Raw genomic sequence first — 23,693 nt, 5'->3', positions numbered from 1 at the left:
TTGCTTTGTCCATGTGTGTCATTGGCAGTCTGAATGGGCGTCAGGTATAGTTCTCCCAAAAACAAAAACGCATCATTTATGTTGTTCAAAACCTCTATATGGTTTCTATGAAACCCTAAAGAAAATATTTTGAGAAATGCCCCTGTGGTTTCGTGTCCATACCAAGGAAGTCAATGGAGGCCAATGTTGTTTGGTTACCAGCATTCTTCAAAATATCTTATATTTCCATAATAGAAAAGGGGGGTGATGGGATGTCGGGTGTATGTTTTCTCTGTTTTCTCACTTTAGGGCATTGTGGTCATCTCTCCCACATGCCTTGTTATGAAAGCATCTGAAAACTGATGTTTGTGCAAGCCCCTGAACTAGGCCTCTCTATCTTTCTATCTCTCTCTTTCTTTCTAAAACAACAGGCATTAGGTGGGCATCCAGCCATGCATCTGACCATCTGGCCTTTTGAAACTCTGAATATCTTTGCTTTAAAAGTTCTGCCGACCCACAAACTCACAACTTTCCCTTATGTAAACAAATTAAAATTGTCAGGCTGTATACAAGGGGACGTTATGCATTTTGAATGATCGTTTTGGCTTATAATAAAAGCATATTTTAATGAGCTGCAAGTGGGATGTTTGATTTTGCATTTGACTCCATGTGTGGATGGAGAACGTCGGCTTTGCTCCTTGCTGGAATTTCGTCTCTAATGCCAAAGGGTGCATGTCCATGTCTAAATTGTTCTCATCTTATATTTACCGTCACAATAAGCGGCATTAATATTCTTGGGTCAGCGTTATCTCTGGTAGGCATGACCAGTCGAACTGCTGGTTAGTGCGGCACAGTTAATCCAGCCTGTCAATCACTGGAGGACGTCACCACGTGGGGCTGAATGATAAACGCTCAAACTTGATTTTTCTGTTTTAAGTGCTAAAAGAATCTGTCAACGTTGGATTTGACGTTTTGAAAGACTTGATCAAATTGTCCGTTGCTGTGCGGCTGACAGTTTCGATAAACTACCATTTGCGCATGAAGGATTGTGTGCGTGTCTTTTACGGGGGTTTACAAATTTGTTTGCATGTTGTGGCAGATTTAGTCTTAGCTGAACTTAAAATGTGGCCAATTCCTATGTAATGTGAGAGTCTAACAGTTGTTGAATCGCTTTTGTGAAGCAACCTTCAAATACTGAACCACATACACTTATGGCAAAGGATGCGATGTGTAGGACTGCTTTTCGATCTACTTGTAAACATGATATAGTGCATTTATGCAGTTTTTACAGTATGTGGTTTTTACGGAAAGAGTTTCCTTACAAAACAACTCTTACAGTATTACGTTTCACGAAACACAAAAACGTGTTTGGAAGAAACGATGCAGTCATTTTCTGTATTTTGACCGTTTATAGTAACCACATCTCTCAAGCTGTACAAAAAGACTAAAATGACCTGAAATTTTGTCCCTCTTTCTTTAAACAAAGTTGTACTAGTTTAATGGAGAAACTGGAAAAACTGACATTTGAAGAATGACGGCATATGATTGTGTGTGTTTGAGAATGTGTGTCCAGAAGAAACACAGAGACTTGATGTTCTGTCAAAACAGTCGTCGCTGTTGATGCTGACAAGCTTGACTGCCCGAGAATAGACGAGCGGAGACGAGAATACGACAGTTTATTATTCTGTCCTAGATGTACACCAGCAGCCTTCCATATTTTGATTCCTTCTTTTACATCATTATTTATATGGAGGATATAAATAATGATGTCAAAAAAATGAAATATCGTTGCCATGTCATACATTGTAAGAAATATAATTTTCATTTCTTGGAGCGTTTATACAATACAACATAGCAGGAAACATTAATAGTGTAATTGAAATATAATCAAACATTCCCACCAGGGGTCTCATTCATACCTAAAATGTTTTTGAGCCCCTCTTGTCATGGCTGATTGTCTAGTATGTTATTCTTGCAACGACAATGATTAAACCGTTATTATCAAAGAGAAAATTATAGAGCAGTCACATTTCACCACGACATGAAAATCCCCTCACCCGTGCCCAATTTTCTCCGATACCTCTTGGAAACACAGAACACGTTTGTTCATTCAGGGTCAGTGACTGTAGAAGAGGAAGCCATTTTGATATCCAGTCATTTTGGGGTTTCCGGCCTCCGTGATGTTTTGTAAGACATCAAAGTCTGTTTTCTTGTAATGGCGAACAGATTAGCTCATTTGCGAACACCTGAGACCCTCGGTCGCAGATCGGAGCTGGCAGGTGTGACTTTTTGTGCTGGTTTGGATTACAGGAAGTTGATTTGTCTGGGAGCGTCGAGTTTAGACAAGTGGCACAAGCACGTACGCTGAATAGCAACGGGAGGGGCGGATCAGTGCTCTTTGACATTTAATGACAGGTATTTTCAGCACGGCAGGGCCAAAGAAAACAGGCGACTAGATCTCGCAGCCTACGCCAGAGTATCCCTGTCTCCTGACTCAGGCCTGGTGAAACCACAGAGCGCCCTTTCTTTCTCTCTTACTGTCTCTCGCTTTCGTATTTTCAAGCTCCTACACAGACAGCAGACAGTTTCACACTGTTCAGTTTTGGCTGTGGCTAATGCAATTTACGTTTTACGTGGAAAAGATTCTTTATTCTGGGCGTTGTAATTATCGAGAGAGATTTATGATTTTAAAGACCTTAATGTTATTACTTCATTACCGATGTGTTTGTCTCAATCCCACCCAGTCCAAGACTAATGAAAATCTCCTCAGCGCTTGTTTATTTAATTCCCGGGTGTATTTTGGCAGACGAACGTTCAGATACTGGCTTGCCCTGGCTCTCATTGAAAAATGCATTGGCCGTTTGTTTTGGTTGAGCGAGTGTTCTGAGATAAGTTCATTCGCATCAAATTTGGGATTTTTTTGAACATTTATCCATCTGCCGTTTGAACTGTTTAATTCAAGTAATGAAGACTTATGTGTCTGAGTTTTGCACTTAGTACCATGAAGTGCTGCCGGCGCTGACGGTAACATCCGTGATAACGGATACTGCTGTCTCTGCATACCTTAGTTTGTATGATTTAAAATATGATGAAAATAATGCTTTTGTTATCTCCCAAACATCCGAGCTCTGGTTAAAATGTTACAGGAAAGAATTGGGAAAAAAAACATTTGCGTCGTTGTTTGCTGCACCGTTTATTTTACTTTAAGACCAAAAGAGACTAAAGGACACTTTTATTTGCATACTTGGACATTTGCACACATGCAGTGCTTCATATGCTAATGTCAATCTGGACCAAGGTTAACCATTTCTTCACGTTTTAGAGATGTGGTCTTGGTTGTGCCTTCACAGCTCTCAACTCCCTTGTCTCTCATTTTTGTCTTTACATACTTCACTCACATTTAAAATATAACAGATACCAGTTCTCCAGTTAACCGGATTTAAAGGTTTGGTCAAGTTGGTGGCCGAAGTTTTTAACAAGCCAGCCGCAGATTCTCTTGGGTGCTCTTTCTCATCTCACTGGTTGTGTTTTGCAGGCAGAAATGATGTTCAGCTCGGGACTCTTCTGGATGGGCCTGATCTTTATTCCCATCACCTCTCTGGTGTTTGATGTGGCATACAAAGTGTGAGTTGAGTTTCTTCAATACCAGCCAACCACACGTCGATTCATCTTCCTATGTGGTCACCGTCTGATTTACTGCAGTAGTTTAGAGTTTCCGTGTTCTTCTCATCTTCTTCAGTTTGTATGTTTTGATAGTTTAGCCGTCATGGCGTCATCGGTTAACATTATCCTGAGTGTAAAATGATCCCTGTTCATTTTCGTGGCAAGAATGGAATGCCAAAACTACCATTGCCCTAGTGTCATGTACTGATAAAACTAGTCTATTTTATCTTTAAAAGTAATTAAAACTATATTTTATTGTCTCACTTTTTTGTATGCTATTGCATATGTAATAAAATTGGCGTAAATTGTAAATGTGTGTCTTTTTTTCTGCATGTCAGCATGAAGAAGGTGTGTTTCAAGACCCTGGTGGATGAGGTGCAGGAGTTGGAGGCGCTGTCTAAAGACCCCGGAGCCGTTGTGCATGGAAAAAGGTGAGCGCCGTTTCACAACCATTCTTAATAAAACCGAATACGCAAAACGAGCGGATCAGCAGGAATCACCTCCAAGTATAAATGATCCCGATGGCTGCTCTCCCAGCCCGTGTGTGTCTCGGTCCGTCTCCTCGCCGGAGACGATTCAGGAAGTTTGTGTTTCATTCGATCTGTAGAGACCGCCATGACTCTCTTAATGTGGATGTGTATGATTTCTGGGTCTCACAAACGTTCTCTGTTCTTTTGCAGTTTGACTGAGAGGGCCCAGCTTCTGAAGAACGTGTTCAAGAAGAGCACCGTCAATCTGTACCGATCCGACTCCATGCAGCAGAACATCCTCCGTACGTCAGCGACACACATGTCCACCGCCACACACACGCGGGCAGACGCACACACGTCAACAAGCTCTCCACAGTGCAGACGCCACAAACAGCATCACCTAGAACCACTGATTCACACACACCCCACCATACCCATATGCAGCATCCAAATGCAGGTTCACGCTCACACGCGGGGGGTCATGGATGCACAGCTGCAGAATCTCACAGATTTACAAACCTGAACCAAAACCCCTGAGAATTAGGTGAGGACGGTTGTTCTCAACAACTGCAGATAATAGCTGCAGTAATGCATCCGTAATATCGCTCTAATGCGACAGCTGCGCTAACAAAGCTCATGTTGGAGGGTGTGATGCCACCGGGCAGCTGCTTTGGGTCCGGGAGACTCGACATGAGAGCTTGAAAGTCAAATCTGGAGAATTGTGACGTCATCACAGTCCAAAAGCGACTGTTAATTAAAACACCTGCAGATGTATGAGGTTGTAATATAGGTAGCGACACGGGATTGACACAAATACACTAGCTTATGAACTTATTAGCATTTCCTCTCCTGAGCTGCTTGTAAACTACAATTGGTTTTTTTACACACTTTATTTTAGTGGTTTTCAACTGGTGGGTTGCGAGCCACAGTCACAGGTTAGCAGAGAGAAAAAAAATGCAAGAAATACAACGCTTGAAGCATTTCACTGCCAGTTTGAGGCGAAACCAGTTGAGAACCACCGCTTTATTTCTTTGCATTTTAGTTTTAGATTACATTTCTGTTCATTACCTTTCTTTATTTGCTCTATTCTTTGTGTTTTGCTTTTAGGTGAGGATGAGGGATGTTCAATGATAGTTTAATGTCCTTAGATGCATTCTTACCCTTAGCTCACACCGCAAAGCATTACAGTTACCTGTGAAAATGCATTTTAGCATCATTCGCTTTCCTTAACGTCCCTCTCATTCCCCACCTCCTACGCATGTGCTGCTATGTTTTGAATGAGTCATGTTTAATCATTTCAATGCCCGCTATCATTCCCACAATGCATTGCCCTCCTCGGCCTCTTTCATGTGCCTCCCAGGCCAGCAGGTAGAGGTTGAGTCAAATGAGACCTAAGGTGAGTCATACATAAAACGTCTAGTCCCAGTGTGCAGTGCTGTAGAGACCATAGCACTAGTGAGAGTGAAATTGTGAATGTGGAATAATTGACCAGTTTGATTCAGAGTCCAAATGGTAGTTTGCTTTAGAGACTTCAAATAGCCCCGTTTGTTAACTTGTTTTGTTTTTAAAGGTACTCGGTTAAGTAGAATCAATAATCTGACATTCCAACACTCATAGTGTCTTATTTCCTAACTTCCATTTGGAGTCTGCCAAGATAATTACTATTGACCACTCGGATCATCTCTGCCAGCCCACCCACAGCGCCATTGCCGGTTTCTAGAGGTCCCCTGTGAGACCGATCTGAATTTTGTTGTTTATTTCTGGAAGCAAGCAGTCAGGATGTCGTGCATACTGATGTCTTCCTGCAGACAACTGATCTCCTTTAATTTGACCAATGCAACTATATTCAGTTATTTTGGGTGTATTAGTGTATGTAGTTTATGGGCGGGGTTTACTAGACCCCATTCTTCCAGGAGTGGGAAATTACACAATTTGAAATACTTCAGGGCCGTGTTTAAGCACACAAAACTTCACTTCATGGACTTGTTACATTTTAAACAGCCAATTCAGATGCATGGGTTGCATTGATGGACCAGCAAGCAATGGTATGAACATGAATCCCCTACAATTTAAAGGAATAGTTTACCGGGAAATGAAAAATCTTTCATCATTTACACATCCTTATATCAATCCAAACCTGTATGACTTTTTTATGCAGAACATAGAAGATATTTTGATGAAACAAACAACATCGGCCCCCATTGACTTCCATTGTATCGACTCAAAACCACTCAAACATTTTCTCAAAATACCTTCTTTTGTGTTCGACAGAAGAAAGATTCACATACAGGTTTTGAATGACATGAGGGTGAAAAAAGAATGACAGAATATTTATTTTGGGGTGAACTATCCCTTCTAGCACTGTAAACCAACCCGCAAAGTCAGAATCAGGCCACGCAAATCAGAATTATTGGCCATGTTTGCACATTAAAGGATTTGCATACTAACTAAAGCAAATCAGGTTTTGCAAATGTGCGTAGTTAACGCGATTTATTTTTAGTCAATTCCTCATGAGAGTGAATAATCCACAGTCCCTTGGTACCCTTTTCAGGTTTGTAGATGGAGCACATCCCAGTGTTGTGTTTGATTAAACCAACAGCTTTTTGCTTTCAAGCTTTTTCGTTTTATAATTTCGCGACTTGTTTTGCTTATCTCATGTTTTTGAGTTTGTTTGTATCATCTTGCCTGAAGTTTGAAATTTGGATGTTTTCCAACAGAACATTAGTGTCAGTATGTTTGTCTTACGCATGTTCTCCCCAACCTGTTTACAGATGGCTACGCATTCTCTCAAGATGAGAACGGAGTGCTGTCCCAGTCTGAGGTCATCAGAGCCTACGACACCACCAAGCAGCGGACCAATGAGTGGTGAGATCCGGCTCGATGGTCCCCCCCTCAGCGGCCACTCTACTTTTAAAGGCCGTCAGCCTGTCGGTTTATCTTTGGCCAGCTTGGGGCACCCTGGGCAACAACGGATATGAAAAACATGTTTGGGTAGGGGAGAGATATTCTCATCTTGGGCTTTGAAAGGAAACAAAGATTTAAGGGTTTGTCTGTTGAACAGCAGACACAAGCACTGTGCTAGAATACTTTTTGCCCAGTGTACGGTCAGTATAAATTTGTGATTTTTCAAGTGGAGGAGAGCAAACGTGATGAACTGACTCTCCTCTCCTCCACCATTCCTTCGGCTCTGAGTGTTGCAGCCAAAAATGTGACGATGAAGGTGTCGAGAAACGTTTGTGTGCTCTTCAACTGTGACGTCCTGTTTATTAATGCCACATCTGTTGGTCAGAATGTTCCCTTTTTGTTTTTAGTGTATAGTTGTTTTTTATTTGCATTTAAAGTTTCACGTTCCAAAGAACAATATGAATGCAGTCCCTGTTTTAAAGAAATCGTAGGAAAACAATTGTTATGTGGTCCTTTACACTTGTTAAATGCTTTCTGCACTAATGTGACCACTTCACATTCAACTTTTTATTTTCATGTTAAATCGAACATTACAAGGCCTTACATGTGTTGTTGCCTTCTACCATAACTGGATGCTTTTTTTTGTGTGAAATATTTGTGGATTTTTCTCTTCAGTCAGTTTATCGTGCCTGATTCTTTCAGATCTCTTTCAGCTCGCACGTATCTGTCATTTTATACAATTTGGCATCATTTCAACGGCTCTCTTGAACAAGTCTCTGCAATCCACATATTACACGGCTGCAATGATCACAAAGGTGCCTAACTGGAACTGCTTTTCCCCAGTGAGATAGAATTTCAGAGAATAGGTAGCGGTATAGCACGCTTAAAGGGATACTTCACCCAAAAATAAAAACTCTGTCATCATTTGCTCACCTTCGACTTGTTCGAAATCTGTATAAATTTCTTTGTTCTGATGAACAAAGAAAAAGATATTTGGCAGAATGCGTATTACCAGAGATATTTTGACCCCCATTGACTACCATAGTAAAAAAAAAAAACGGTAGTGCCCCAGAACTGTTTGCTGTCCAACATTCTTCAAAATGTCTGTTCAACAGAACAAGTCATTTTTCCTAATATGGGAGTCAATGGGAGGAAAAATCTGTCTGGTTACAAGCATTCTTCCAAATATCTTTCTCTGTGTTCATCAGAACAAAGACATTTATACAGTTTTGGAACAACTCGATGACAGAATTTTTCATTTTTGGGTGAAGTGTCTCTTTAAGTTAGACAAAAACAACGACATCGTCCATCTCATAATATGTTGTCCATGTTGTATCAGGCTGCTATAGGAGTGTGAGTCGATATTTTTAGGCCTCACATTGAACAGTTTATGGTCGTGTTTAATAACGCGTTGTTCGCCGTAACATTTATTCAACAATTCCCACAACACAGTTTCAATCCTTCAAACGCAAGTGCCATTAGCATAGAAGAACGGAGGATTTCGCCACACCCGTATCGATACAACTGTCTCAATAGTTATTTTGTGAATTTGTATTTTTATATTGGACGTAAGTGTGACTTTTTGGACCGACCTGCTTTGTAATGAAACCGTGTCCCTCTTTTGTGGCTCCTCTTCACAAACCGGTGGTGGTTCATGAGCTTTGCCTGTGACTACAACTGTCGTATTGACGCTTCTTTATTTGATGGTGGAGTTTGTGCGTTAGTTTCCTTCTCCCCGTGGGAGAGCACGTTTTGTACAGCGTGTCTGCGCAACGTGTGTCGTCTGCATGTGCATGTGAGCTAAGGATGCGTGTTTGTGTAACGTTACGTGTGGCTGTGCGAGCATATGTCTCGATCCCTTCGGTATGCATGTCCGTTTATTGTTTTAAGGTCGCTCTCTCGTTGAATCACCCTGTTTGCTTGAGAGACTCGAAATGTTTGAGAATGTGTGAAGTCCTGTTTGTCTGAATGTGTGGTGCTGCTTGTTTTGTTCGTCTGCACGACTCCAGGTATACTAAGGTGAGCTATATGCCGATGCATGGCCCTGTATGTTAACAGGTGTGTGTGCAGGTGTATGTGTGCGAGTCTCTAAATGTATCTCTGTTCGTATGAAGCTCTGCTAAAGCTTGACCGGAGATGTTGCACAGTGCACTCTTTTATAGTTTACGTGATTAATATCTTCTATCTACTTAATTATCAGTTGCAATATTATTTATCTTGGATGGATGTATATGTTTGTTATTTAGTTTCCAATCTCAGTGCAACTCTTCTTCTTCAAGCCGATATGTCTTTTTTACACAACAAGAATAGAAGGCTACATTTATGGTTATGTGCATTTTGTTTCTTAAGGTGTGCTATTGAGTGGTCTGGTTGTTTGTTGTGGGTCGTCTCACTGGTTCAAACGCTGACTTTAGGGCCCTATGATGTAACGTATGTATGACATGACATAGGGGCTCGGACTGTTGCTTTCTGAAATGTCGTCTGTCGAAGTAATGCATGAATGGAAAATCATTCTTCGGTTAAGCCTAAATGTTAATTGTAAGCCTCTAGCGTCGGTCACTTTAAAGAATGAAAATGCACTTTGGTTTGAATTCTCTATTGGGTGTTTTGTTTTGCTTTTAAATCTTTCTTTTATGTCTTTTTTTTCAACGATTGTTTAGCATGTTGGAACTGCAAACTTTTAAGTGTCGTCTTTAACTGCCATAAAGGACTACTGAAATAAACATTGCAACTGAAGGTGTTCTTTCTATTTGACTTTTTTGATATTCAAGTTATATTATTATTGAAAGAATTATCTACTAAATACAAGTCAAATTACTAATCATTTGTTAACAAGATATTCCCAGTACAGATCCACTGACTCTCCAACAGGGATTCATTGAACACAAGGTTTGGCACTAATCTCTACCGTTTCCGTACCATAAACTCCCGAAAGCTTATTTCCTGTCTAGACTAATGCATGTCGACCATTAATTGCATAAGCGTTTTATTATTCTTAAACCTTTTCTACGTGGTAAAATCTCTGGTTTATGTGTTTTTAACGTATAAGAAGGTGATAAGAGAGCGCTAATTTGTTGTCCTTACATTATTACATTATTATTTTCAATAATGGTTAAACTCTTAAAATGCTTTTACAACACAATCTGTGTTTGAATACTTGTTGATCATAAGTCAGTTTTAGCTTTTACTGTCTGATACAGAATACAGCAGTCAAGAACAGTAACTAATGTCTATATACTAGTACCACAGTATTGTATCATCTAATGTGTTTCAGTAAAATTCCTTTGATTTGATATTTTAGAATGTACAAAGCGACATCAATTAAAACAGAAAAAAGGCAGTGATTTGTCAGTACTAGTAAAATAGATGGCATCACTGTTGTAGTTATGATATATCATAATATATCATCACTGTGATGTTGGTCAATGACATAATAGAATTTTAACAGCAGTTTATTTATGTTGGTTATTTGTAAATCTATCCAGAGTCTGTGTGCCTAGACATATTCAGGATTAAGAATTACAAAAATGTTTCATTCTGACTAACAGGATTTGGGAATGTAATTGCTTCTTAATCAACTTTTTTATTTACGTGATTACTTTAATGTTTCTTTAAATCTGTCATCCACATCCTTTCAGATCTGAAATATTGGGAAAACTGTTTTTGTAACAGAGCGATAAGTCAAAAGAACCACAGGTCAAAGGGAAAAAATGGTTTAATTTAACTTGAAAACACTGTTGGTTAGAGAATTTAATACTTAGTTAAAGGCCCCCTCTGCTACCCCATGATGTCATTCCAGGTGGTCTGTACATTTATAAACACACTTCCATTTACAAAACCTCGCCCATAAAATATAACAAATACAAAATGTTTTGCCAATGTAATCTGAAACTGAGTCAATAATGGCTTTCAGATTGTTACAAATTATACAAAATTGAAGCTTTCACCAGAACATCGAAAATAGAAACTGTCCTAGCGATAGCTGTGCATTTCATTCATTTGAAGTTAAGAACAGAACGTGGTTCATAGTGTCCATTTATGAAGCAAATATAATAAACAAGCGCTTTGCCTGTTTCCCTTGGACAAAATAATCTTTGTCTTGTAATAAAATCTTTAATCTGATCCTATGAGAAAATACAAGCAACAAGCATTCCTAGAAATCCACTATTTCCTAGAACGCACTGTTTGTGTGCCCTACCCCTAAAATGGGGCTGAGATTGTCGAGAAACTTCTTTTCACAATTCCTTATTGTGTATTGATGATCCAACAAACTGTCACATAAGACTGGTATTTTCCAACATTAGAGAACTCTTTATCATGTAAACAGATCGAAAGTGCATAAGAGATATGATGAATAGTAGACGTATGTGCTTAGAAGTAAGCATCCAAGTTCTAGTATCGTATGCTTTGCTATCCAAGACTAAAATGTTTGTCTCATTCCAGCCAACATTTGGTTCTTTGCGTTACTGCAAAGCCATACCTCAAGGTCGACTATCTAGCCAGTCATAGCAGCCTCGAGCACCCACACAGCTCTCTTTAATTCCAGTTGCAGTCCCACAAGTGCCAATCTCGATCGCTGAAAGATGTATCGGGCTTGTAATATGAGTCTACAACAACACCATTGTAAAAGACTGCCTCTTTGGTGTCCATCTCCGTTTATGCATTTCCCAGCAACCAACAAGCCCCAGGTCAGCTCTGGCTGAAGTCCGCAAAGCCCTTGTTCCCAGAAAACGGATCTTGGGGTAGGGTAAAGAAGTACTGTTGTGGCAAGAGGAACCCTGAGCTTTGTGCAGGGTGTAGGCTCTGGTGGTGCAGCTGTAACTGACCGTGGCTGTGTGGGTGCTGGAGAGAGTTACTGCCCTGCATGCCCTGTTGGGAGTTGTAGGGTGGTGGAGGTGGTGGGAGGAGCAGGGCTTGGGTTGGAGTCACCGACACTGGAGTCGAGGATGAGGAAGATGAGACCATTAAGAGCTGCTGCTGTTGAGAACACTGCCCATCGACCCGGCCCAGAGAGAATCGACGGAGAGAGCTCCCGCCCCCCGCTGAGCTGGAGCTGGTGGTGGCCGTGCTGGACTGCCGGGACGGTGTCCGGAGACTGGGCGGAGCAGTGGTGAGGATCATGGGAATAGTTTCGCCCTGACTGCGCAGTGAGAAGCGAATCGGCTGCTGGGTGGGCTGTTTGGGTCGCAGGCAGGTGCAGCAATAAACCGCCACCAGAGAACCGACAACCACGAACGCCACGAAGATGGAGCCCACCATAAGAAAGGGAACATAGATGGGCTCTGTCAAAGTGAAAGAGAACCGTATGGTTAGAGACACTTAAGGCAGTCAAGTAATGATTATTTTGAATAAGGTTCCATATAGCAAACTTTCTTGCATTATTATTTTCAATAAAAAATATTTAAACTGTTGAATTTGCTTAGATTAGTTGTGTGACAGATTTTGTTCTTTTTAAATTAATTTGTTGCTTAGCATTTAATTAGTTATTCAATAATTTTTCAAGAACAGCATAATATTTATTGTTGAACTGAATCAAGATTTTTCACATGTTTTGTCATATTAGCGTTCTCAAATTATGTGCATCATGTAGTTTTTAAATTGTTAGGGCAGGGATCAAACAACGGCATTAATATTAATAAACATTATTTTTGCTAAACTCTCTTATGTGGATTATAAGATCGCATGCAATTTTTCCAGGTTCGAAAAAGATTTTTCGCCTATAAATTTAAATAATGTGGATTGTTGCTGTAAACTGTTGAGAGGGGAATGAGATTATTATGATATTATCTGGATTTTGCTTTGAAGGGTGTTTGGGAAGTCTCAAATTTGGAGATCACCGTCAGCCTTGATTCTCATTTAAACAATTTATGTGGCCTGCCCTGTATGAGAATACACTTTTTTATGAACCGTTTTACAATGTACAATAGTAGCCCAGGGTCATTTTAATCCTCAATATTGAATTATAATTACCATATTTATTGTAATTTAATGAGCCTATTTGCTTTTCTTAAAGTTAATGCAACAGACTCTATGCTATTTTCTCTCATGGAATGTTTAGAAATAGTGCAGGTGTGTCTGGTTCAACCTCAAGTAAATATGTCAAGCATTTCAACAGGTGCGACTGCAATTCGATATTCTTCAAACTGTTTGTATTTTATCTAAATAAAACATTTTGTAAGACATTATTCTTTCTGAAGACCCACAATCCCGGTCTCACTTCACGTATCCTTGTTGTGACATTCTATGATTTGGCTATCAACAAGTGTGCCATTAGAAGTAATCCAATCCGGTGTAATTATGTCTTAATTTGATATCCGGTGAATGTTCCCCTGTTCTAGACTACACAAGCAGCATGTAAACACATTACATTGTTCCGTGTTATATATGGTGTTCTTGAATAACAAATAGGGTTGAATTGTTTCTAAAGAAAATAGCTGTTTTATTTATTATAATCACAATTATTTTCTAAATTACAATTTATCAGATGTATTATTATACTTATCATAGTCATTCAGAGTTATGATGCTGTATGATAATGTCTTTATACTGAACAAATCCATATTTAACCCAGTAATAGGACGCTTGATTTTATTTGTAATTGGTGCTCTAAACATACGAGTTTAAATGTTGTCTTACGGGCAGCGTATTGAGTGTCATTCTCCACTTCTCTGTCATTCGTGCAGGTCCCCTGATCCAGGCGCGCATCCGCGGCCGCGCAGCAGTAGCGCAGAGCGCAGGTCCCGCAGCACACAGTCGCGTCCATAGTATCAAAGTCCTCCGGACACTGAAAACCCTCGTGGTAATTCCCACTGGTGTCCAGCCATCCGTGGCAGTACTCTCCCTGGGCATCCGATATCCGTAGGTTCCACGTAAGATACCCCAACAAGAGGCAGTTCAACAAGCGCACCATACCGGCGAGATGTGGATGAAGTCTATTCTTAAAAACAGAGTGCGCACCACAAACGCGCGTCTTGGTATCCTAAATAGATGGCTTTAAATCAAGTAGCTTTGATTTGGAAAAGTAATCCAGTAACGCATATGATTTAATGCAGTCATGATAAACAAGACTTGAGTCCGTTCCAAGGACTGTTATCCATATCCAATATTCGGAGCTTGAAACTGTCCAAAGTTAGTTGAAAGTAGACATCCAACGTAGATTTGAGATCGTTCATCCGCTCTCGTTTACTGACATTTTAGGCTATTTTTTGATATGCATCAAATGTAAAGAATATTAAATAAGTTTTAAATACCTAAAACACCGTTAAAACGTGCAATTGTTCTCCAATTCGTTTCGCGGTTTGCGTGCGATCATGTATTGGTTGAAGCAGAGAGCTGTCCGCAGCTCGCGCATCTCCTCTGAATGTGCTGCACTTGTGAGTTTATCCGGAGATGCTCACCCATGCGTTCACTCCGTTTCTATGACGCGCACGCAGCTGCCTGGGTGGACGTGCGCATTCATGTAGGTGGTAATGTCGCGTCCCGTCACCCTGGGAACGCGAAATGGGCTGGAATATTTTGTGCTAATTAGACTGTTTTTGATTTCCTATTAATGCGTAAAAAAACAGTATTTGTCTTTCTGATTTGGCCAGTTTCTTTTGCCTTATTTCTTTTTGATTGGCTCAATGGTATTTTATATATGATTAAAAACATATTTTAAATTAAATTGAAAAAAATTAAAATGTTTTTTTTTAAATTGTTGTGTTTAATCAATCGATTAAGAATTGAGGATCGATTAAGAATTGAGTAACAAAGGGTTTGAGTTGAATTCGTGTCATGATAGTGCCCTCTTCTGGCTGTTTTGCTTCTTGCAAAACTGGCGCAACATCTCTATCGAGGGATCACAGTACATTGTTCACATATTTAGTAACGAAATCTTTGATTCTCCAAACAATTGAGAAAAATAGTTTATGTTGTGATAAAAATGTGTTGTTTTTATTACTGTATGATGCATTTTGGATTTGGGCTATTTTCTTTCCTGCCATCACTGTATTGCACTAGAATTTTTCTAGTAAGCTAGTGTGGGTTTTGTTTACTTTTATTTTGGCACAATTGTTTTGATTTTGTAGGCTACATTTACGTTTTTAAAACATTTTACACATTTCATTGATTTACAATTCATTTTATTTTTTGTAAAATTTGTGAATTATAAATTCACTAACATTACCTATTAACGTTCAATTCCCCTTAGCTCTACATGTCCATTCATTTCAGAACATAGCCCCAAAATTACAAAAGATAAACAAACCTAAAATAAACATGGCTATGCGAGAAAACATGGAGCGAACACGCGCATCTTCAGTTATCTATCAGCACCCCTCTGACACTCCCACTGATGAGAGCAGAAGCCACACATCGCCGCGCGCGCCACGGCCGCCGCCGGTATTCCCCTGTTGGTAGAATAAAACCAGCGCGTGCTGTTACCGCCAGGGGATTGGAGCAATGACTTGTCAGTAAAGTCACCCACCCTCTGAGTATCTCAGTCTGAGTTAGAAGTGTTTGAGACACATAGCGAGGCGGCGAGACGCGGGGATAAACGGTTTAACCAGACCGATCAGAAAGACAGCCTACCTGAAGCGACGCGAGAAAGTCCAAGAGAGAATGGAGGAGGAGATGCTCCCGGCAGACGAAGGTCTCTCTTCGCCCAAAATCTGCAGACAGCAGCAGCAGCGGAGTCCGTACAGCTCTCTCAAGACCTTCCCGAGCAAGCGCGCGGCGGGCAGGGCGAGATATGACAGACCCACAATGGTGGACATCCCGCAGCTAGGAGAGCATCACCTCAGTCAACATCACCAGCAGTATTCACAGCGCACGCCGCTTCAACAAGCCTCCATTTCTATCAGCAGCAGTCACCAGTCGCAACACCGTCTCCCCTGCGAGATCAGGCCCGGCAGCAGAGTCGCGACATCCAGCGCAGCATCATCAGCGGGGAGCGCCACGACGGGCGCAGCATCAGCCTCATTTGGCAGCCAGAGGAGGGTCGCCGGCCAGGACACCAGCAGATATCCGCCGGCTCGCCATCAGTCTCCAGACTGCACCTATGGAATAAGCTCAGGTAACTGTTTAAAGTTTGACTCAAGAAGTTTAAGTTACGAATTCATCACGAAGCTGATGTCGAATGCAACGTGTCCTGTTTCAACAACTGCGCGATTTTCAATTCGTGTTTTGTGGGCATGCGTTTATTTTACGTAAATACTTAGATAATTTGGAGACCCACGCCCAAATGATGCGACTCCTTTAATCATTAATGCTCTCCACATGTCTGATTTCACATCTGAGATGACCGAAAATAACCTAATAATACCATAATGGTCCTGCACTATTGATTAATACGTCCTATAGCCACCTGTTTGTCTAATTTTTTTGATAGACAGACTCCTAAAATAGAGGACAATAAGTATTGTGAAAGAATTTTCTAAGAACAGCACTAAAACATCTGGATTCTTGTTACATCAGAAAACACTTTATTTGGCCAGGGAAAAGTTTTACAAAATCTTATCAACACAAACTTTGCTTTCATAACATGTCTCTCCGTGCTGTTTTGGTACTTAACAAATATCTTTGTTTTGGTACTTTTTAAATCTTGTGACTATGTCAGGGTAAAATTAAATTTGTTTAACAAACATCTTTACATCCCATCTACTGTACACTGTGACTATTAATGTTTTGCATTAAAGCTTTGTTGTTTAATAAAAACAATAGACTAATGAAGAACAAACAATGAAAGTCTTATGGTCTAATCCAGTACTGTGCATCAAATCTATTTACATGCTACTGTAACAGCATTTATGGAAAGTGTTTCCCACCCACAAAATGGTTTAACCAAACTTGTCGAGTTCAGTGGTAATTGTTGCCAGAATTTATTTCACTCTTTGAAGCCTCTGGCGGTGTCACGTTAAGAAGCTGAGTTATTATCACTCAACAGCGTGCGTCAGTGTCAACAAACATACATATGCTACTACTTGCAAGTACTGTCACTTACTACTAAACAATGTTTTTATCATTAGTGACTCGAATACATAGGGTTTGGTTATTTATTTATGCATATTTCTTGGCACATATGTAATGCAATGTTTAAAATGCAAAATGGTTTGACATTTACCTGCAGCCTGGGGGATCCGAGCTGTTTGCTTAATGTTTATTTCATTCATTAAACAATGGCTGTCGACACTCTTTTCAACAAAAATGATTCCCGGTGCCTGTTTGTAAACAGTGCGTTCCAATGTCGCACAGAGCTTTTGGGTTTCTTACTGAATATTCATTGAAAAAAGAATGCACGCGGGATTTTGAGGGTCAATCAGACAATACTAATGGTTTCATCTTTCTAGCCCCGGAAAACCCAAGGACGCTGGTCTGAGATCAGTGCAATAATCCAAATTGCATTTAAAAGCTCCTCCAAAGGGACTGTGATTAAAACAAATGTGCCTCATAAATTTGGCTCTGCGGCACATGTTGTGTTTAATGAAATTTCATGAGGCTCGCTCTGCATGTCATATTGAGGAAAAAAGGGAGGGAGGGATCGGAGAGAGAGAGAGAAAGAGGAAGAAGAGGAAACGAAAGCAGAAAAGGAGGAGAGAGAGAATGATAGATATCAGATAAATATCAAATCCATCTCGCTGGGGTAAACAGAGATGCCGCGCATGTTAATAAATGGCCACATCTGCTTAAGCCTGATAGACGCATCTTGGCGACAGCAGGTATTCATGCATGCCAGTCATACGGGTGATACAGCCAGTGCCTGAGCTGATAATTGTCTGCCCTGTGTCTTTGTGTGAGGATGGCAAATTCATAATCATCCTTTGAGACACGCATAAGATTCTGCATTTGGGCGCGGCCACAACGCTGTGGTGAGAAAGTAATTATATGTGGATGATTGGTTGGTCAGTCCACATTTTTTTTATATGAATAATCTTTCTAGTTCTCAACATTTTGAAGGATTTGGAAGATATTATTTTTTTATATTAGAATGTATGTGCTTGCAGATGCACGATCTCTTAAATCTTGCGGGACGTAGTTTCTAATTTTAAGACAAAAATAAAGGCAAGAGGAAGCAGGGCAGAAGATATGAAACAACAAACTCACAGATTGCTTTTATTTGAATCCAAAGCAGCTATATTTATCATATATGTACTTATAATACAAATTCTTTTTTATCCCATTTATTTGAAATCCTTGAAATTAGCTTTGGATTATGTAGTGTACAGTTTTTCTCTGAGGCCGGCCAATAAATTCCAGCTGTTGTCTAGTAAATCATTTATTTATACTTTTTGCCATCTAGTTATTGCGTTGTTTACCTGAATTTTGTAGTATTCTCTTTTGCAAGAGAAAATTACATCGGCAAAGAAAATGACATATTTCCCAGCGAGCGATGGTAATGAAATTTAGAAAAACAGAAATAAACGCTTGTGATTTCCCCTCACAGAAAACCGCCTCATACTGGACGCTTTCGCTCAGCAGTGCAGTCGAGTTCTCAGTCTTCTAAACAGCAACGGACGGCTCCTAGAGCCCCAGCCTTCCCTTGTCCCCGCATCCTCTTCCATCTCCGCTCTCATCAAACAAGAGGATAGATGCCTGTCTTCAGAAGAAAGACTCAGTGTCAAGCCCAGGTCAGAGGATCCGTCTGTGGAGAACGCAGGTGAGGAGACGCAATGTGGGAACCAATGGAACCAACAGCAGACGTCAGCTTTCCTGCAAATTTTCACAGAGTCGCTTCAGAACTACCTGCTGTCTGGACCTCAGTCGTCAGACGGCGAGCGGTGCCGTCAGGTAGATGCTGAACCAGCAGCGTCAGGGTCCCCACGACAGAACTTAAGTGGCTGGGCATCACCTTCTCCATCAGAGTCATACGGACACCCTTCATCCACACTGCCTGAGGAAGATGAGGAGGAGGAAGGCTGTTGTCCTCGATGTATAGAGCTGGAGCAGGAAGTTCTTAGTCTACAGCAGGAGAATGAAGAACTGAGACACAAACTGGACCGGATACCAGGTATTCATCTACAATCTTAAAGAATGTGGGTTATTTCAATCCAGCATTTTGTCAAAAATGGACGAACCCAACCCAGAATGTTTATATTTGACCTAACAATGCATTGAAATAATCCAGCATTTTGGATTCAAACAACCCATCATAAGATGATTTATAACCCAATGGATGGCTTTGTCCCTTTTTGACCCAATGCTGGGTTGAAGTTACCAACTATTTTTAAAGTGTATAATTTATGATATTTATATAATGATATTTTTATAATTTATAATGTTTTGTGATTAAGCTTTTTATAAAGGATTATATTTTAGTCCTTTTTGATACAAAATCCAGAGTGGGTTATTATAATTAATCTGTGCACCATTTTTATTACACTGAATTTTTCATATTCTACTTTTTAAAGGTCCATTGAGTAATTTTGTTTAGTTTTGTTACTGATGTTCAGAATACCTTTTTCGTACTATTAAAATGAATTCTGTGACCAAGACTGCTTAATGTTGGGTGGTTACACTAAAATAGTGCTTTAAAATGCAAAGGTTCTGTAAATAACCTTTAAACAGACAGTCTACCCCAAAATTCTGGCATTATTTACTCATTCCTTCTTCTAAATCTGTAGAAACGTCTTTGTTCTGATGAACACAGAGTAATATATTTGGAAAAATCCTTCTAACCAAACAGTTCTTTGCCACCATTGAATACCATTAGGGGTGTAATCGACTGACGAGAAAACTTCTGGATCTCGCGAGAACACGTTACCCTCAGGCTTTTGGCGTGATGTATTGGAGAGTTTGAAACTGCCACCATTTTAGTTGCATGTAATCCCTAAATTCAACCTGTGCGACCTCAAAATATATTTGGTAGCATTTGTGCGCGTGAATGTTTTGTTGTGACCTGTTTAGGTTTCATTACTATACAAGAGACGCTAATAACTGCAGAAAGTATGTGAGCTACAGTGACCGGCCCAGCCATATATTTCAAGTATCTTTTAAAAAAGTTTATTTGGAACAATATTCAAAATTTACTATTCTAAATGTGTTATGAAATAAAGCAACTTTTGGTAATAGTAATGTTGCCTTCTCTTGCACAGCTCCTTGCCAGAATGTTCTTGACTTCTTTAAGACTGTTCTTCAGCACTACAACCACTATGCTCAGCCCCAATCTGAAGAGCAGCTCACTGAGGTATGAGACGAACAGGCATAATTTAGGAAGTGTGTTACAGCAAAAAACCACAAAGATGTCGGTTTATGCTAAAAACTGTAAGCAGTGGAATATGAAGTGAAACTGTCATTCAAATTAAGGACTAATCTGGGGATCTGAAAATAATGTTTTGACGCACTGTTAACCCGCATAATCCTTTATTATTCTAGTATTGTTCATTTTCCCATAATTGATTTATCTAATGAATTGTCTTGTTTTTAGGCACAACAGTTCATGCTGTATCTTTTTGTAGCTTTCATTGTTATAGTTGTTATTTTTGCATTAAAGACAGCATTACACATGCTTTTATCCTTTATGATTATGATTTTATAATCTCATTCTTAAATAGGGCAGTAAGCAGCTTCTGGGGAACTACCCTCTCTTCATCACCAATAAGCAATGGGACGAGGCAGTCAACTCCTCAAAGAAAGATGGCCGACGGCTCCTACGTTACCTAATCCGGTTTGTGTTCACAACAGATGAGCTGAAATACTCATGTGGTTTAGGGAAGAGGAAGCGTTCAGTGCACACCGGGGAAACCGGACCAGAGAGACGACCTCTGAATCCCGTCAAGGTCACATGTCTTAGAGGTAGCGCACTGCACTATCATATCATAGTAGGAAAATTCTTGTGTCTTTTTTTGTTGTTGTTCTGTTGAACGCAATTTGGAATATTGAGGAATATTAAACTTGGGGGGAGAGTAATTCATGACCGAATTTTCATTTTTTGGGTGGAGGATCCCTTTAAATCTCTGACTCTCAATTGCAGTCTTTGCTATCTTGATATATCTCAGCACAGTTAAAAACGTCTTCTAAAACATTGTAGAATCATATTAAATCAAATTACTGTCTATAAAATCAAGATAATAGATCTCATTTGTGTTCTTTTTCCTACGGGTATTACTTTAACATTATCAATGTTATAATTATGGAAACTTAATTTAGCATCTCAAATTTGTTTGCCTCCTGCCTTGTGTTTGTGTGTTCACACACAAACACAAAACACACACTCCATCAATCTTTCATCCTTCTCTTTTCCTCCGCATCTCTCAGAGTTCATCCGGATGCACTGCGCTTCTAATCCTGACTGGTGGATGCCATCCGAGGAGCAGATAAACAAAGTTTTCAGCGATGCGGTGGGGCACGCGCGGCAGGGCCGGGCTGTTGGCTCTTTCCTGGGCAACGGGGGCAGTGGGAGCAGCAGCAGTGGCAGTTTATACATGGACAGCTATGACGGGCAGCTATCTCAAGATGAGCTCTATCTGAAAGGGTCGCAGAATGGACTGGGGGACTGAAAAAGCATCATCGGCCTAGCCTTCAGCTTTCAGTGCCCTCTATGGTTCAAAATGCATAGAGGGAAAGACAGCACTTATGTGATGGTTAAGGTCTTTTTTTAATGTGCGGCTTATTCCTTCCTGTGATTTCCTGATTCAGCAGTAAACATTCCAGGGAGTTCACACCTACCCAATCATTTTAAATCATGTGTGAGACTCTTCCATAATGTTTGTTTGACTGTGTGTTAAGCAGTGGACAACGGCTTTGAATTTGACAAAATTCAGGTTTATCGTGAGCTCCATTTAATATGATTTGTTTCAAAGAATGTGATTCATTATAGCAACATGAATGTATTCAGTTATTTTAATTCATTGTATATAAGGAGAGCTTCCATCAGATTCTATGTTCATAGAAATGAGGTGCTATTATAACGTTCAGTTATTTTCTAATATATATGACATTTAAAGTGCCGTCCCTTATTTAATCATATGTGACCCTGGATCACAAAACCAGTCTTAAATAGTACGGGAACATTTTTAGTAAAAGCCCAAAATACATTGTATGGGTCAAAATGATAGATTTTTCTTTTATGGCAAAAATCATTAAGATATTAAGTAATGATCATGTTCCACAGAGATATTTTGTAAATTTCCTACCCTAAATATATAAATTTTTATTTTTGTGAGTGTATGGCCTGCTACAGCGCCTCGGATTGACAACATCAATGGCGATTTTCTCAATGTTTTGATTTTTTGCACCCTTAGATTTCAGGGTTATAAACATCTGTATCTCCGCCATATATTGTCCTATCCTTAACAACTCCTACATCAATACAAAGCATAATTATTCAGCTTTCAGATGATGTAAAAATCTCAATTCGAAAAATTTACCCATAAGACTGTTTTGTTGTCCAGGGTCACATATGATGTTGAATTATCTGTGATGTTTCTTAAAAAAACTGTGACGTTGCAAAAACAGTATCGTAGTGGCTGCAGGATAAAACACTGGATTATCAACTTGTCCGCATTTGTGACTGTGGAGATAATGTTATGTATCGTTTGATGGGTGGCTTCCTAATGTTTACTCTGACTATACAGAAAAGGAAGCTGTGTTGTTTGTAATCTGTGTTTATTCAAGTTTGTCAAGAATTACGCCTAAACACATTCTGTGGGGCCGTAAAACGTGCCCAATTGGTTCCATTTTGTTTACTGCATAAATGAAATGCCTTAAAAAGAGAAACCACTATGAATTACAAAAACTGCCAATTCAGACTGTTGAAAATCTCTTGGTATTCCTGCTACATCAATGGCCTCATGCTGTTTGTTGGTTTGAAAACTGACAGTCTTTTGTAAATGCCTTAGAGAGGTTATGATATGCTATAGCAGAATGTCTCTGTCTGTTCAAACTGTTTCTGGTCAATGTAGAATGTCTGTGGAAATCAGTCAAAAGCAACAATACATTTCGATTCAATTTTCTCGAGTTTACTTGTGTTGGGGAAACCCCGTGATTTAAAATTGAGTCATCTCAAAACTCCCGAATGATGTGTGAGTTTCATATCTAAAGCACCGTGCATCTGCAACTAATAATACCAACTTTGCCCCCAATGTGTCAATGAAGTTTTCATTCTTGGATTCCGGTTTAAATGCCAGGGATTCCCAGTTATCACAATGTAGATGAAAGTAGTATTACGTCTTTAAAATAATTTCTTCCCCTGTTGCAGTTGCCTTTGACTATACCAGACAAGAGTCTCTGTTGTGACCTGTTGTGATTGTACAAATCCATAGTGATTGGAAATGGTCTTCTAATCTATTCAAAGGACATGTCAACACTGTGAATCCCGTCAAATGTATTAAGACTGTTTTGCCCCTTGCCAACAAACTTCTGTATGCCAGCTCTTCAAACAGAAGATGCATTTATGTAATGTGCACACAAATGGAAAAAGACAAAGAAGTGATTCAACAATTTCATCTGTGTTCTGATTTAATACATACGTGTCTATTAATTCCAGACATTGAACAATAGATGGCAGCAGAAAACAACACAATCACGACAAACTCTCGTGAAACCAGTTCAAAGACTGTCAAATTCACAAATTCGGGATGAATAGTTCCCAATATCTGCTGAGTGCTCGTGCTGTATACATATAGGCCTACAAGGCAAAGTGAATGATGCGCCACGTTGCGTTTATACTTTTCTTATTTACATTTACGCATTTGGCAGACGCTT

At 39.8% G+C, this 23,693-nt stretch overlaps 3 protein-coding genes across 7 annotated transcripts in view; 2 read left to right on the top strand and 1 right to left on the bottom strand.

Moving 5' to 3' along the window:
- atp8a1 (ATPase phospholipid transporting 8A1) overlaps nucleotides 1–9,752 on the top strand; it is a 99,505-nt gene extending 89,753 nt beyond the window's left edge. For 4 of the 5 annotated variants that reach the window (XM_056769173.1, XM_056769175.1, XM_056769172.1 and 1 more), the window contains 4 exons: nucleotides 3,515–3,603; nucleotides 3,981–4,073; nucleotides 4,323–4,414; nucleotides 6,884–9,752. In XM_056769173.1, coding sequence (XP_056625151.1) covers nucleotides 3,515–3,603; nucleotides 3,981–4,073; nucleotides 4,323–4,414; nucleotides 6,884–6,981 — 372 coding nt within the window. In that variant the 3' untranslated portion in view covers nucleotides 6,982–9,752. Of the gene's footprint in view, nucleotides 1–3,514; nucleotides 3,604–3,980; nucleotides 4,074–4,322; nucleotides 4,415–5,219; nucleotides 5,509–6,883 lie in introns of all 5 variants that reach the window. The other variant, XR_008909221.1, reaches the window with a different exon arrangement.
- Nucleotides 9,753–10,713: 961 nt separating this feature from the next.
- shisa3 (shisa family member 3) lies at nucleotides 10,714–14,359 on the bottom strand. Its single transcript, XM_056769176.1, has 2 exons — nucleotides 13,653–14,359; nucleotides 10,714–12,298 (listed from the first exon to the last, which is right to left on the bottom strand). The coding sequence occupies exons 1-2, from the start codon at nucleotides 13,924–13,926 to the stop codon at nucleotides 11,706–11,708; spliced, it is 867 nt and encodes a 288-aa protein (XP_056625154.1). The 5' UTR covers nucleotides 13,927–14,359; the 3' UTR covers nucleotides 10,714–11,705.
- Nucleotides 14,360–15,471: 1,112 nt separating this feature from the next.
- Nucleotides 15,472–23,331, top strand: LOC130438150 (BEN domain-containing protein 4). Its single transcript, XM_056769959.1, has 5 exons — nucleotides 15,472–16,068; nucleotides 18,436–18,999; nucleotides 20,084–20,175; nucleotides 20,543–20,783; nucleotides 21,246–23,331. The coding sequence occupies exons 1-5, from the start codon at nucleotides 15,615–15,617 to the stop codon at nucleotides 21,485–21,487; spliced, it is 1,593 nt and encodes a 530-aa protein (XP_056625937.1). The 5' UTR covers nucleotides 15,472–15,614; the 3' UTR covers nucleotides 21,488–23,331.
- Nucleotides 23,332–23,693: the final 362 nt, after the last annotated feature.

The sequence above is a fragment of the Triplophysa dalaica genome, chromosome 16, assembly GCF_015846415.1.
Source record: "Triplophysa dalaica isolate WHDGS20190420 chromosome 16, ASM1584641v1, whole genome shotgun sequence".
Taxonomy (NCBI): Eukaryota; Metazoa; Chordata; class Actinopteri; order Cypriniformes; family Nemacheilidae; genus Triplophysa; species Triplophysa dalaica.
Note: the sequence above shows the minus strand (reverse complement) of the source record. Positions and strands in the feature narration are given on the sequence as shown.

Excerpts from the sequence above, each read along its gene's own strand:
- LOC130438150 (XM_056769959.1), top strand. The coding sequence starts at position 15,615 with ATGGAGGAGGAGATGCTCCCGGCAGACGAAGGTCTCTCTTCGCCCAAA. Across the intron at positions 16,069-18,435 it reads CACCTATGGAATAAGCTCAG|AAAACCGCCTCATACTGGAC; the intron begins GTAACTGTTTAA and ends TTCCCCTCACAG. Across the intron at positions 20,176-20,542 it reads CTGAAGAGCAGCTCACTGAG|GGCAGTAAGCAGCTTCTGGG; the intron begins GTATGAGACGAA and ends ATTCTTAAATAG.
- shisa3 (XM_056769176.1), bottom strand. The coding sequence starts at position 13,926 with ATGGTGCGCTTGTTGAACTGCCTCTTGTTGGGGTATCTTACGTGGAAC. Across the intron at positions 12,299-13,652 it reads TGACACTCAATACGCTGCCC|AGCCCATCTATGTTCCCTTT; the intron begins GTAAGACAACAT and ends TCACTTTGACAG.